The sequence below is a fragment of the Cyanistes caeruleus genome, chromosome 5, assembly GCF_971803275.1.
Source record: "Cyanistes caeruleus chromosome 5, bCyaCae1.hap1.1, whole genome shotgun sequence".
Taxonomy (NCBI): Eukaryota; Metazoa; Chordata; class Aves; order Passeriformes; family Paridae; genus Cyanistes; species Cyanistes caeruleus.
In genome coordinates, this window is record NC_141705.1 from 29,651,201 (window position 1) to 29,667,260 (window position 16,060).

A 16,060-nucleotide genomic window follows, 5' to 3' on the forward strand; every position below is an offset into this window, starting at 1 on the left:
GACAGCAAACCAAATGGAGATATGACACAGCCAACCACATGCAGATGGAGCTGACCTTCTATAGTAGAGTAAGGGCATAGCTGAGAGGCAGGCAACTTGCATGGCTCAGTTGAAGTAACTGCAGCAAAATGCTTCAAATGATCCACTTAATTCAAAAGTAACAGAGGAAGAAGCGTCAAATTCCTTATTTGCAAGTCCAGAGCTATTAATTTGCCTCCAGTTAGCCAGAAGAATGTGCTGCCTATCGTTGCCTTATCTTTAAATGTCAGCACGCAGAACTTCAGATGATGCAAAGCACTTCAAAAAAAAGCAAATAGCAAACCACGCCTTTGTCAAAGAAAACAGACGCATCAGTTCTCCTTCAGGCAGTTTGCAATTCAAATTTATGAGAAGACTAATGCTACAAAGGCAAACAAAAAACTCTTAAAACTTGCAGTGGCAATTAAAAGTTGTTACCATAAAGGCAACTCTGGCCTCCACAAAGCTGGAGGCTGCAACTCTTCCTTGCAGATCACACGTCTGACTTCAATTCCTGTCATCCAAACAAGAAGCAGAACTACTGCACCACCAGTGAGCTCCCAGTATCGTGGTGGTGCAGGAAACTGACCACGTAAGGCTTCAGCAAAAACACCAACTAAAGAATTGTTAATTTGAAATTATGAGATGTCCCATAAACCAAAGCTTGTCTAAATACTTGAAATTGAAATGTCTGCAGCAAGTATTTTGCACAGCCCTATCCATCTGCAGACTGAATCATGTACTTTATCACTGCTCTGCTTTTTTCAAGAAAGTTGCATTTTTCATGATTTCTCCCAACTTTCTTAATTTGGTTGGTCATTTAGCCACTGATTAACCAAACATGATTGCTACTTAGCTGAGGAGTATTCTCACTAAACTCATGCTAAACTTTGAAGAAAAATTTGTAACTGGAACATGTGCTCTTCCCGTAGCAAACACACAAATCTATTTCAACTTCTCATCCACTTCAGAGATACCTGAAGTGCATACTTCACAGTTTTTGTACACTACTACTCTGTTTCCTTTTCCTCCTTGAAGTGTTTTCCTCCACAATTCCACATCTCCTCTAGACCACAAACCTTGAGGGAAAAAAAAAAAAATCCAACAAGAAACAAATGGTCCAACAGCATTTCAGGGAAAAGTCAAGCCACAGAGATGAAAATACGAACTATTCATTTCTCCTCCACTTGGTTGTCCCAGCCTCTCTTCCCAATCATACAACTGTCTCTCCCTATATTAGTACAACACAGAGCAAGGTTAATCTGTATCTTTAGCCTTCTTAACACCTTTCATTATAAATGAAGAGCCCAGTTCTAAACCACGACCTTTAGAAATAATGGAAAGTTTCCGAGATTTGATAACAGAAAATCTTCAGAGCAGAAATTGTGGTTTTGACATGTAAAATTACCCTTTATTTGTAGTAGTTAACATCAGCCACTTGCATCTTGGGTATTTCACTACAAAGCTTTTTAAGTGCCAAAATCATAAAACAAATGCCTGCAAGAGCAGCATGGAGAACCAGGCACATGGCAACTCCCTGCAATAGTGCAAACAGCAGCAGATCCAAACCACAGCAACAGTTGCTGCAGCTGAAGGAGGGGACTACAAAAGTTGCCTCTGTATCTCCAAGAAAGTACTATTTTGTACTTTCACTAAAAGTAGCCAAGAGATAAGACCTTACCATTGTGCAGCATCTCCTTTCACTTTTTTTTTTTTCTTGTTCTAATTATAAAACCATCATCTAATTTAGTCTTTATGGCTAAACTGCTTAGATAAAACATTTTTCAATTTAAACTCCCCTCAAAGCTACCATAACCATAGCTCTAAGATAAAGTACAATGGATTTTCTTGAACCCTAAATTAAAGGGTTTGCAAACAGTAGTTATCTTAATAAAATTGTCCTAGTCACTCACTGGCCTAGTTATGATTTATGAGAAGGCATTAGGCTGTCTGAAATTCTAAACCAGATTTCACTAGGACAGTAAACTGTCAGCACTTTTATAGATGTGGGGGATGTGAAATGGGGATAATTAGCACAAAAAAGTCCAAGTATTGAGTACTACGTGATATTACACTGTACTAACACTTAATTGCTCAAACTTTGCATTTCACACTGCAAGCTGTATGTTCACATGACCAGTAAGTCTACTACAGACTGCCCATTTCCTTCTCTATACAATATATATTTTTATATGTATATAGTAATTAATTCATGGTATCGACAGATTCTCAATATTGAAAATTCTTTCACTCAAACATGCTTTCAAGTTTATGACCAAGTTTCTCTTGGTGTTACTTCCATAATGAGACTAATTATACAGGACATTAAACCACATTGCATATTTTTGTTCTTGGACAAGTTAGACAAGGTAGATAGCCAAAAAAGCCTGCTTTAAGCAACATTTAAGCAGGTATGATTGAATAAATAATGTGAAGCACTCACTCCTCTGCCAGGAAGTAAATTCACATCCCCTATACTGCAAACACTACAAGTGACAGAGTGTTCAAGCAGGCAAACAGGGAAGTGTATGAAGTGTGGCAAGTCAGGCCCTATCTCAAATAAGTGAAAGAAGCATCTACCTATTATTAAGTATTTTTAAGGATCACCTTAACCTGAAAACCAAATCACATTCACTGTAAAACACAACTGTCTCTTCTATCTGAACTTCCAAAGCATCTTGAAGATAATATAGTAACAAAAAAGAACATGAAGTTATTCTGAAGAAAATGCAGTTTATCAACTGCCATACAGCATCTGAAGGTGAGAGAAAGGGGTTTGGCATTTGGCTGCCTGTCCAGGATACACACAGACCTCTCCAGGCCACAGAGAAAGGCTCAGGAATGGCAATGTTGAAAGGGCCAAGGTGGGTGCAGGCTGAGTCAGCTTTGCACCTGCTGCTTTGTAGCAGGACTGAGCTGGATCACATCCAGCACCATTTCAAGGAGGCTCTGAAACAATCTGGAATGCAATTAATTTAGAGGAATAGTTTCGTACCTCTCAAGAAATATGCAGCCCTTGCAACTTCTATTTACATAATTAAACAAGTAACTAGAAGTTCAGGCAGTAGCTTGCATCTTCAGAGAAACAGTTGACAATCAGGACGTCCCTAGGTGCTCCAGGCTCCCAGAACTATGGTGCTTACATTCAAATCCCAAAGTTTAGTCTTTGTAGCTGGAGATTTTAAGGAAGCCCAAGTTCAGAACAGGACTGTTACTGAATTTGAACTCCCTTTGGAAAAGCCCATCTTCAAACCCCTATCACTGCTAATACTTGCACATGTTTCCAGCTACTGAGAGCAGAAAGCATTGTTTGGTAAGCTCAGCCCCATGGCTGGCACAGTCACATGGTGACAGCCAAAGACACATTCTGGGAAAGGAATGCATATTTAAGCCTTTAAACAAAAAGGTATTTTGGTAGAAATGGTCATACGCAATAGCCCAGCAAAACAGACCATCTGACAGCAAATCCATTTGGTCCTGCAAGGTAAGTGAAGGAGCTTGGGAATGTGCAGAGTTAAATTTCAAAGTAAAAAACTGAGAAGTCTAAACTGTGCAAGCTGCAGGAGTGTCTCAAACTCAGCAGCATGCAGGGAAACAGGCTACACTGGGCTGGGCACACCTGGTTCCTCTTCTCTTTGCCTGTCCCTGAACTGCAAACCAACAGTCATTAAAAACGTGGCAGCTGGGACTCCACAAAACATGGTCTGCATGGCTAAAGTAAGACTCAAACTGCACTTAACTTTCCCAGCAAACCTATGCTTAGATCATACTGTAAATGAAAATCCATAAAAACATTATTAACATTAAAATAGTCTATGGAAATCTTAAGTTCAGCTGTATCCATTTAACAGTGTCAGTAGAAGGCTGATTAGCAGGTATGTATTTAAGCAGATTATTTTCAGCTAAAGCTACTGTTAGAAGAATGTCTTTCTCACACCCTGTCAACAAATTATTAATTTAACTTAAAAAAAAAACCCAAAACAAAACAGCTCTTTTAAAAGCTAGATAGAACTGAAAACCTTTTTTAATTTCTGTAATTAAATCCACTCCCTTTACATACTGAGGAGAGCCATAAAGACAGGCTAGATGTGTGACTGGTTAAGACAAAGGAACTGCATGAAGATAAATAAATGCTTCATGAAACCATGGTCTGGAAACTTTACAAAGGGAAGTGAGCCTCAGGCTGCCATTCAGATGCTCCTGCAGAACTGACCCAGGAAGGTCAGCTCCATAAGGGGAACAGCTGCCAGCAGCACATCATGCCAGCATCCCTGTCTGAGAGCTCTGTGCACTTGGGTGTCACAGATCCATCAGGCACAGTTGCATTTAAAGTTTTTTCTAGTTATCAACCTACTGAATGGCATATGCTTGCAGTGGGAGTCTCATTTATAAGCTCAGCAGGCTGGTAATCAAAGCAGGAAGATAGTAAGTTTGGAAAGCTCATTTTAGCATGAGGCATCCTTAAAAAGAACTAAGCTTTCAAAAAAACCCCAACTCCACCAAAACCCTCAAATATGGTAATGGGCAAAAGTGTTGGCCAGCTTTTGGTCTATCCATCTAAGCAGAATTTTCCCTTTCTAGGTAAGTGATAAACATAGTACCTAGGTTGATAAAGGAAAAATAAGAATGAAGATGCAAGCCCAGAGAAGGAAAGAGACTTTCTTGCTCTGATAGCAATCCTTCTGAAGTTGTTTTCTTGAGGTAAACAAATGGGGTTGCTCAGAGAATCACATTAAGTACATAAATAAAAAGAAATATGGTTTATAAAGTTTATAACACAACTTTTTAGTGATGCAAAAAAGCCATTTCCATGTTAAAAAAACAGTCCTATTGTCACTTTAGTGTAATAGAAACATCAGCTACAGCTGATGGGGGACACAACCCTGCACCCTGCTACTCTTTCCCCATTCTCTGCTCCAGTTCCAATGCTCCTTCAGTCACATAATGAAGTCAGGCCAGGCAGCTTTGGCAAAACAGCACTACCAGCCAATAGTTTTGGCTGATTTAGGTGCCCAGGCAGCTCACTGCATCAGTGAGGGCATGGCTGCCCCAGTAGCAATGCTGGCACAAGGAGACAGAGAGATGCAAAGGCAGGGGAAGGCCAGGCTCTTTCAAAGCGAGTCCCTACTGAGACCTGCCTGAAACAACTGCTAAGTTCAAATACGTTACATGGAGTTACTACTAAATGTAGTTAAATCAAGCTTCGAAGCTGGCAAAAACAGCCCTTGCACATTATAGCTCAATTTCATGTTATAGCTGTCCACTAGGATGAGTTCAAATCTCATCAGCATGAAAGCATTTCCTTCTGTTAATTTTACACTTTTTTACCTAGAGGTCACTGAGGCAAAAATGCAGATTTTGCAGTGTATCTTTTACAGGTTTATGCAATTTTTTGCCCACAAATCTCTAGAAGACAGCATACAAATACATTTGGGATCAAACAAAAGAATATATGCTGTCAGCCATCCTCCCATTTTTTAGAAGTGAGTGCTTTGGTCATCAGATGCATGTTTTGTGAGGAGGCCCCGCAAGGCGCAGTCATATCAGTGCCAGGAATTCGGTGAACCTGAGGTCACGCTGTCAGGGCTCCGCAGCACTTAAAGCATCTGAGCGGAATTCAGTCAGGGAATTAAATGACTGCCATTACAATACCAGGGCATCTGTCTTCTGCAGATCTGCTTTGCTGCGTTTCTGTTCTCAGCAAGAATACAACAATAAATTCTTACCTAGTTCTCCTCGAAGGTTAACTAGTTCTTGAGATAACTCCTTCCGCTGCTTCAGTGCTTCCTCCCTCTGCAGAAAAAAGAACAAAAAACCCCAACCATTTGGTTACTAGTGGTCTGAGCACAGCACCTTCCAGTAATTAACTTACATGTGTTCTGTAGGAAAAACAAGAGGCAGGAGCAAGGAGCCAAGATATGACTCATTTAGGATAACAGTTCAGCTGTTAAAATATACACAGATGTTCTGTTGTTAAGGAAGTTATACTTTAAAACAAAGAACAGCTTTTTCCAGGATAGCTCTGCAATTAAAATCCTAGTTTGTGGCAATTAATTATATATTTTATGGTGGGTGTAGCAACATAAGCCTCCAGAACAAATCAGGTGATAGCTGTCAAGGGCACAGAAGTATAGTGTATATGTCAAAGAGGCATGCATTAAATATTTATCTTAAGCTTACTCAAACACAAAACCAAGAACTTTGCTACATGCTCAGTCTTCCATGAAGAAAAGGGAAGCTTTCAACCCTGTTCGAAGTTGAATCCAACCCACCCTGCTGCTCGCAGTTCCTAAGGTTAAGATAGACGGTGTTTCTTATACCAAGAGAACCATAAGGAAGGTGTGAACAGATCATAACAAAGCAGAAGCACCCATCTCCCTGCGTTTCCCAGGAGCTGTGCCCTGGCCAGGAGGAGGCCGGGCCGCTGTGCCCCAGCCCCTCATGACGGCGGGGAGCGGCGCAGGCACAGCCGCGGCAGAGCCGCTCCGGCCCGGCGGTCACCGCCTCGCACCACGCGCGGAGGCGACAAGGTCCGGGCGCCCGGCGCTTCACCGTGCTCCCGGCCGGCTCCCTGCGAAACAAACATCATTACCCTTGCTGCAGCACACTGGGAATACAGGCACAGCTTGCTGCTAGAGCAGCCCATCTTCCAGCGCCGGCAGCCCCCCGCTCGGCCCCCCGGCCCTCATCGGCGACGCGCGGGTGGCGGCGGCACCACCGAGCCGGGCGGGTCTGGCCAGGGCCGAGCGACAAGGCTGGACCTTGCCTCCGCAGGTTACCCTGCTTCCGCGCCCGGCGCTCCCGACAGCGGCAGATACTGCAGCTCCTGCAATTGGCACAAGCAGCCAGCGATTACTTAAAGCCACAGCCCTTCTTTTATGAAAGGCGAGCCCAGACATTAGATCGATCGATCTCCACTTGCTCCGACGGCAGCCGGGATCACTGAGGGAACACTGCCCTTCTCTGCAGATAACCGAGCTTATTTTTAGCCGTTTCGAGGTTGATGTACGCTGCCTTCATACTTAATTTGTTGATGCAAAAACAAGGCACAGGAGGCCTAAGCTGAATGGGAGAACCACAAATACAGCAGCTTTGCTGCTGTCAATGCCCAGGCTCACATTCAATAGCCCCGGTGCACACAAACAGCTTGAAACTCACTTTGCCTGCTTTTCCTTTAGCAAGGATACATGAGGGAAAAGAAAACAAAAAAAAGCACTGGCCCCAAAATCACACAGACTTGTCCACAGCTGAGCACAGTAGATGAATCTCCAGACTGGTCGAGCCACACCTGCAGCTGGTTCTCCCCAGGGAAAACCTCACCTTTACAGCAAATCCCCCCTTTGCCCTTGTGGTCACTCTCACTGCAGCCTGACCACTGCACCCTGTCCTGGAGCCAGGGAATACTCACTGCATGCCTGCAGAACAAATAAAGCAGTAAATACACCATTCTTAAGAAGAACTAGAAACAATGAGCACCCAAAACCCAGTCATGTATTAAGGTCTGACACAAGACTAATCAAAATGAGTAATTTTTCTGCTACACGCTCATTTGCAAGTTTTAGGAAATTATGCAGCTGTAAAGGCTGGTTAGAAGAAATTGCCAGCTCTTTACTAGAAATATTTATATTTTTGACCTTGTATGAGAAAGACACCCTTTTAATCACTCAATTTAAGCAGTCTTAACAATTCTTTGGATGCTTTACACTTTGGTAGGGCTATTAAGCAGCTATGTTGCAGTTTTATATTAAGCACTTAGAGGCTTTTTACAGTGTCAGTGGGCTATGATTGAAAACCATGCCTCACCCTCCACAGTAAATTCTCAGGAGGGTAGAGAGCTCAGTTATTGAAAGGACTTGCCCTGCTCTTCCCTGCTTCTCTGCTCAGAAGGGAGAGATGAGTCATCTCACTCGGGTTCAACGCCAGTGTTCCCACTATGGACACAGCATCTGATGATGACAATGGGAATGCTGCAGTGAGTTACTTAAGCTGCATCCTTGCACACTGGGACACAACCTGCTTTCTTCCAGCCCACTCAGTCAGTAAAACACCTCAAATTCTCCCTAGTGGCTGTACCATGCTACAGACAATTTGGACATGCTAACATTTTTGTTTAGTGTTTCCAAAGGGGCTTCCTCACAGTCTACACGCTTTGTATTTGCTTTCAGTTAAAGAAATTTGATGAGAAAATGGCATGTGTGATCAGCATATACTAAGGACTAACAAGAGGCTAAGACTAAAAATCCAGAACAAAATCGAGTAACACTGCCTCAGTAATCTTTTTCATGTTTCTTGCTGCTTCTAAGCCCTGTTGCTTTTCCTGGTGGTGTTTAACCTGTTGCCTCAGTTCAGATTGCCCATTCATAGTTTAACAAATCCAAGAAATCCAGATGGATTTGTATCATAACCTCCTGCTCATGAATACATTCAGAAAAAAATTGCCAGCCTAAAATAAGAAGACTAAGTTGCCCATATGGATAAGCAGTGCCCTAAAGTAGTCAGACTGACTAGCAGTTAACTTAGTACACTTTTACCTAAGTACTCAGAGAACTGAAGCTGCAGGTATGGGAGTTTCCCCAAGAAAACGAAAGTTTCCAAAATCTGAAATGTAATTGCAGTAAAATATCAAAAGCACTTGAATAATCCAGTAAGAGCCTATCTTCACTACTTAATTTAAAGACAGGTATGCATATGATTTGGGCTGGAATATCCAGACACGTTCTAGTTTATGCTCAACAAGATTCTAGTTGAAAAACCAATACCAGAAATTGGAAGAGCAGAACAAAGTTGGAGCATACAGGATGTAGAAATTTTGGCATTGCTATCCAGATAAATCCAGCAACAAGGATCATCGTCATTTAGCTGTCAAAGACTCATGAAGGAACTTCATAGCCCTTTACAATTTCTTCTGGTACAATTTATGAATTTATATGCCAATCAGGTAGATTATTTGGTACCTATTTTTTTCTTATTTACAAAGAATCTATTATAGGTTGTGCTTTAACCAAAACATCCCCCCTGCCATAAACAAAGATGAACAGGAAAGAACAAGAACCAAGTTTAGGGATAAAACTTGCCACAGGCAATATCAGAGTGGTGCACCTCTGCCATTGAATGCTACGAAAACGTTCTCAGCATAATGAGGGAGACTTGGACATTTCTTGTTCTGAGAAAGATAAGCCAGTTAAAAGATCCTTCACATTTTGAAAATTTGACAAGTCCAGGTAGACATATGCCCCACAGCAAAGGCACTTGGGAAGGTGAGGCCCAATGCAGAAGGTTAAAGAACACAACAGTTTCAAGATGACAAAAACTACCAAGTCAGGAATGGAATAAATTACGAAGTTTGTCAGTCATGTTTGTTTTGTTGGCAGTTATGCAGCCCAATTACAGGCTTAAGAGTATTTTTCCTGGCAACTAGCTGTTTTTGCTACAGCTTGAGATTCAAACAGACCAGCCTAGGGTCATTTTAGATACAAACAAGGGTGAGGACATATCACTGTCTGAACAGTTTCCACTGCTCTGCTTTGAAAGCAGGAAGCTCTACAAAAGCCTACATTCCAGAATGAGCAAGAGGGATATTTGTATCAAGCACACAAACAAATAGCCATCCTGGCTACATACCTATACCAAATCTTCACATAAGACAGACCCAAGTTACCTCCAAGACGTCAGGTTCAGACAAGTTCTCAAGCTGGAAGAGGTGGGCATTCCTCAAGTATGCCACAGCAACTTTGCAGAACAGAAATAAAAGAGCATGAGGTTTTACAGCAAACTGGCAACTTTGTATTTGCTGGAGAGGATGTGCAACTAGCTAGACTAACCATTCCAGGTTTCCAGCAGACTCCTGCTCCTGGCCAGATGGGGTGATGTTGGTGTGGGAGCCCCATGCTCTGCCTGCAAATCAAGGCTTTGAGAGCCACAGATAGGCTGTGACTGGTCAAAATGTCCTAATCACCTTTTCCAAGTTCTTCCTCCATATTAAGACCTGTAAATCCTTCAACAGTTACTCAATATAAAAAAGCAAATCACAGCAGAAAATGGGTTTTGAGTATGTAATCTAAAACTGCCCAATCTGGTAGTAAACTATCCAAACATCACAGTTCGCATTTTAAACAAGCACACTCCTTTAGGAAACAAAATATGCTCTTTGGAGCTCTACTAAAGAAAGAAAAATTCACAAGAACCGATAATTAAAAGTTCACGTTTGCATACCAAAATACAGTAATGGTTTGCTTTTTTGATGTCAAGCAGCTATATCACACTGCTATCTATGTGATAAGCCACCTGCCATAGTTGCCTGGTTTACCTCAGCAACAGATTTAAAAGCATTATAGACCACTGCAACCAAAAACTGCAAAGCACCAGTATGTTGTGAGGGAAGAGACACCACTCACTTTGGGGCCATGAAATACCCCAGGGAGTCAGGCCGTGTTGTGGGAGTTTTCCCGTGACACAAATGGAGCAGCCATACTGGAATGTTCATCTCGTGCTGGGATGCAACGGGGTCCCTGCCCAGGGAAGGTGGAGAAGGGCTCTGACAATGCCAGCACTAAACCCTCTGTGCTATGCTGATAGGACAGGTTTTCTATTCTTCTAGGTCTTCTAGTTTTCATCAGCAATGCACTTTGCAAACAAGTAATTTCAAGACTCAGAACTTAAAGGAGTACAGAATTAAGTGTTACATATAAAAGCACTGTGATGCTTTTTTCAAAAAGCATTTTATTATAACAGACTAAATAAAATTTGTTCAGAGTGCATAAAACACATTAATCTATGCAAAGAACGGAAGCACTTAAATGTGTTTTACTATCACATAGGAGGCCAAATTAGTTTTATTCTTGGAAAGAAGAGTCTGGTTTTTGTAAGCCATTTACTGTCAAACCAAACCACAAGCACTTATTCCTAAAATTAAACTTAGAAATGCTGAGCATTTTAAAAACATAATAAATTAGTCTTAATAAATTAGTAAATTTGCAAGCACTTCTGTAACATGTATGTTTACACCCTACTGGACATGTACTAAGGTTGTATGGAAAAAAAAAAATCATAATTTCAATATTTTTTTTTTCAGTTGGTACAGTCTCAGTTGTCAACAGGATGTCTTTCTCATCCAAGAAGATATTCCTCTTGGGTACAAAGCATTAGAAATTTATGCCTACTCCATCCTTGTGCTGCTCCAGTCACAAAAATATGATCATCATCATTGGCTGTAGTGTAGAAACTGAGTCACATCTTCGCATAAACTTCAGTCACTCGTGTGTCATCAGCTACAGCCTGGAGGTAATAATAAAGGGACAACAAAAGGACCATTCATATCCGCTTTGCAGTATGACATTTGACTTGATGATTTTGGTCCTTATACCACAGTATTTTTACCTGTCCCTGGTCCTTCTTTCCTAGCAAAATCCAACTGTCTGATTAAGTCCTCTCATTAAATATTAGCAATTTTAGAAATTGATTTCTTATAAACTCACCTGCTCTGTACCTCACTTAAAACCCCCTTGCAATGTCAGTTCACCTACATCACTTGATGCAAAAGCAAGCTAAAGAAATAAGCCAAGGAAGCAGCACAACAAACAGGATTTACACTCTCTGCTCCATGCGTATTTTTTAAAGGACCAGCAGATTATTACTGTGATAAAATAAAAATGTCATTAACCATCTCCAATATACAGTGAAATGAATACTTCCAATTTACTCTTGGCCTCATTTGTGTTATGCGCTGCCTTCTTACCAAGTGAAATATGCCATCAGTTTTCACCTTGGCATACTTCAAGCATAAGGCTCAGAATACAGCATTTACATGATTAGCTGATAGTTTCACTGTGATTCCTAATACTTTACTTCTTTTATCTACTAGGTACATCTATGAAGAATCCATGGAGAATCAGATATTTTTTTCCTCATATTTAGTGTATGAAACACTAAAGCAGAAAACACTAAAGAACCAGCCAAACAGGATTCCTATGAGTCACTATGCATTTAACACATTTACTTGCAGGCTCTTTATGCCTTTGCAAGCTTTACATAGGATCTTAGGCTCACAGGGATCTTTGTTTGCCCATTTAGAAATCATGTCCCCCTTCATGCAATAGCCCAGCAAAGATAGGTACAGATGTAATAATACGGGCTATTTAATTTTACTTCTCTGTAACAGCCTGTTTGCTACTTTACAGTGTTTCTGAATAATAATACTAGCTCTTCTCACACAGAATTACTCCTTCCTTCTCTGTAGAAACTCCAGTCTCATAAAAACTAAGTTCACCTCATCTAAGCACCTAATTATTTTTCAGTATTTCCTAAAGCTTTCTGTCTCAGTCCAACTCATCTGAATATAACACAGTAGCTACCAGATACCATGGCAACTTTGACAAGTTATACCATCACAATTTTTCTCACGTCTATAAAACTGTTATTACCATTTTAAAGTTATTCAGAATGTTGTAATAAGAGCCTATGCTTGAGCATAATATTACGCTGTTAATTTCATTTTAAGACACTTTACAATTTCACCAGAAAAGGCAGTACAAATCAAGAAGGAAACAGGGTGGAAACATGTTTCTTTCTTCTACTAACTGCTCCCTTAAATTTTGCATTAGATAGTCTATTTTGCTTCTGTCATTAATTCTGCAGCTTCTTGAAAAAAATATTAATTAAAAGAAATAACAAGGTAGTCATGAAAATCAGTTTCTTTGTGAAAATCAGCACTAGTTGCCTGAAACATCAAGTTTGTTTCAGTCAAAGGTGTCTTTTTCCAAGACACCTTTTGCTAGGAGTAGCTACAGGACAGGACTTCCAATTCTCTTTAGTTGTAACCCATTCTGAATACCAGGTGTACCAAATAAATTGCTTAACTGACGCATCTTCTAAAAAGTTATTTCCATCACAGTCTAGTTTCATAGTAATTAATGGATTAAAATGTTTTTTCTGGATGTTAGAGCTCACAAATCTTCAATCTGTTGCCAAAAACATTCTTGTTCATTCAATACCATGTTTTATAGAGACCTGGAAAATCATCTGAAACTTCCTTGCTTTCCAACTCCTACCTGTCAGACACGGGCTTCCACAGTCTAGGTTTTCTCTATGGAGGAAGCTACTGTGGTTTTACTCAAATACCCTTTGTTACATAACAAAAAAATATTTGCATTGCTCAAGATCAGGATATTACATTTTGACTTGTAAGTGATTTTTATGTCTTTTTTTTTCAAGTACAGAAGCACAAAAATTACCTTAATTACATATCCTTATTCTCTCTCGTAAAAATTTATGTCTGTATTTTGGGAAGCCAGATATACCTGGTATGACAATTCTAATGAAAACTAGCCAAGTTTGATTTTAAGTTCTAGAAAATCAAAACTAACAGTTTTACTCAAAGACAGCTTCTCTAAACAAGAGGACTTAGAGGTCAAAAGATATGACTGTTCCAAAACTCTTGGGGTTTAGTGATGCAATGTGTACTTCTGCCCCTTAACCTAGATATGCATTTCTCATTTGATAAATAGAAACATTTTCTGCTGAACTTCCACAAAGGCCAGGACAAACATTTCTGATAGATGTGTTCATGTATTCCAAAATGGAAAAGAAAAAAAAAAAGTTTTAAACTGCTAAGTTCCCAAGGAAGCTAGTATCTTGACTCTTACAGTCATGTACAAGTCAGGAAATGCCAGTTGCAACAGCTCATATACTAATGGTCAATTCCTATTTCCACCTAGAAATGCTGAAGCCTGATCAGTCACACAATTTCTAGCACACTCCTCATGCTGTTTCCTGTGTCACATCCACAATTAGTGCTATCCACCTATTACTGTGAAGGCTCTATACCCTTCTCAAATGGCCTTTTCCTCTACTAAAGAAACTTCTTCCCATGACCATAGCAAGAAAAGCACAACAGTGAAATTGAGCTTCTTTTCATCTCTCTAGTACCCTGTTTCACAGATACAAATTTGGAAGCTCATTTCTATAGCAGAATAATTTTTTTTAATCAGCTTAGGTAGTAGTTCTGAACATAGCAGTTTATGCACTAAAATGAGAAGATGAAATATATGTCAGTTCACACTTTGAACAGTTACAAAGCCATTCTAACTACACATAACCATTTCCTTTGACAACTAAATCTGCCTTAGACAGACAAATTTAAAACCAAGCTAGGACCACACTACTAAAACATCACCCTCCACTGCCAACGATGTCAGAGTTTATACACAGCAGTGAGTTGGAGGTTAGAACAGCCCAGCTGCAGGGCTCACACAGCCTTGGGGGACAGCCCTGAGGCAGGGGAAGGGGCTGAACACTTCTCAGGAGGCAAAAAGCAGAAGCTCATGCAGAAGCTGCCATAGTCTCAGCCTCATCAGCTGCTGATGTACTGGAGCTTTTTGCTTCCCAAGGGAGAATCTGGCTCCCAGCCACAGCTGCAGACCTCTCAGGCACACATTCCCACCCCACCCCTGGTGGCTCTTCACTTCCACTCCTTCCCACAGTGAACCACTACATGGGGACGTACCCAAAACACTTTTGACATGGATAGACCTGCAAAACTAGACTCATAATAACTTTTTTTACTGGCTTCCCAAAGAAGCCCAAGCATACACATGGGCTAGGGAAGAGAGGGGAGAACTGCAGGAGTGGCATCCCCAACCTGACTAGCACAGACATGCTAACCACATATTTAAACATGAACATATCTCTTACTGAAGACACAATAAATTCAAAATGAATACTAGCGGAAGCTAAAAGACCAACTCAAATGAAGCAGTGCAAATTTCAGAGCTGAGTGCAGCTGAAGGTTAATGGAAAACTGCTTTCCTTGGCACTTCATGCACTTATTGTAAATGGCAACTTTCACCATTTCCCCTGTACTGCCACTCTTCGTTTCTTGTTTGAACTTAAAAAACAGGAAAGTAGTAATGAAGTAACTGAAATTACCAAGGGATCAGGGGAAGCGCAGTACTCTAGAAAGGCTCAACTTGCTTTTGTGATTAGTGTTCAGTTTATCACGTGTTCCTATCACTGCCAGCACACACACAGTTGTCCAACAATGGAAAAATCCTGTGTTCTCATCAGCCACACTGTTCATTGCCATCAAATGCTCTGGATGCCAAGAGGTTTTCCATCTAGCATTAACCCAGCTTTGTTGGGGCAAAACAATAGCACCTGTGAGGTAGAAATCAGGCTTTTAGGATTTTTAAACTCAGAAGAGTCTTGGTAAAGGTAGCTAAGCATAAACACCCTCCTCACCCCCCTAAAGAAACACTGACAGATCAGTGGGAAGGTTTTATCAGAAGCAGCTGTTACTATTGACAGCTCCAAGGTAACTCTTGCAACAAACAGGTTTGAGCTCTGTTTTTTTTGAAAGATTCCTGCTCAGCTAGAAACAGCAGAGCAGCATTGCTTAATCCCATTTAACCCTTTGACAGCAGCCTCTCAACCTCACTCCAGATGGGCTAGTTGCAGTTTTGACAGACATCTTTGCCAGAAAGCCCTGATTTTGTTCACAGCTATATTCCACTTCAAATGAGCTCATAAGAAATAACTTCAATCTTTTGTGAAGAAATGCATTGGGAACTCTTGGGGAAAAAAATAAAAACAACATGACAGTAAAACCAAACAAATCTAACAGCAAAATCATATCCCAGTCATTTCAGCTTTGGAGCAAAAGCAGGAGAGGCTACAGATATTGCCAAGAGGCTCAGGCTGGGCTGCCCAGCCTTGAAATGACCCAAGTGCTCACTCCAGTACTTTACTCTGTTTGGCCTTCACCACATCTCACCCTCACACTGTCTCTGACAAAATGTTAGGACAATCCACATCATCACCTGGCAAAGAAATGCTCTTTGGCTGGTTTAGCTTTCTGGTAGTAGCAGGCTGAATTGGCTTTCTGTAGGGACAGAGCAGCACCAGAGGAGTCCAAAGCAAGCTGTTTCTTAGGCTGCATCATGTCACTTCGCACTTGCTCTACTGGGAAGAATGGAAGCACAGCTTTGTTTTTCATGTAATCAACTAAGCATGATTTTTAATTTTTTTTTTTTTTTTAAAAAGGACAGAG

The 16,060-nt window shown here is 40.8% G+C and overlaps 1 protein-coding gene across 13 annotated transcripts in view; it reads right to left on the reverse strand.

Annotated features, from left to right (window-relative positions):
• Positions 1-16,060, reverse strand: part of MTUS1 (microtubule associated scaffold protein 1) — a 118,078-nt gene that overhangs the window by 10,835 nt on the left and 91,183 nt on the right. For all 13 annotated transcript variants that reach the window (XM_086888757.1, XM_086888763.1, XM_086888762.1 and 10 more), the window contains one exon: positions 5,745-5,811. In XM_086888757.1, coding sequence (XP_086744883.1) covers positions 5,745-5,811 — 67 coding nt within the window. The remainder of the gene's footprint in view (positions 1-5,744; positions 5,812-16,060) is intronic.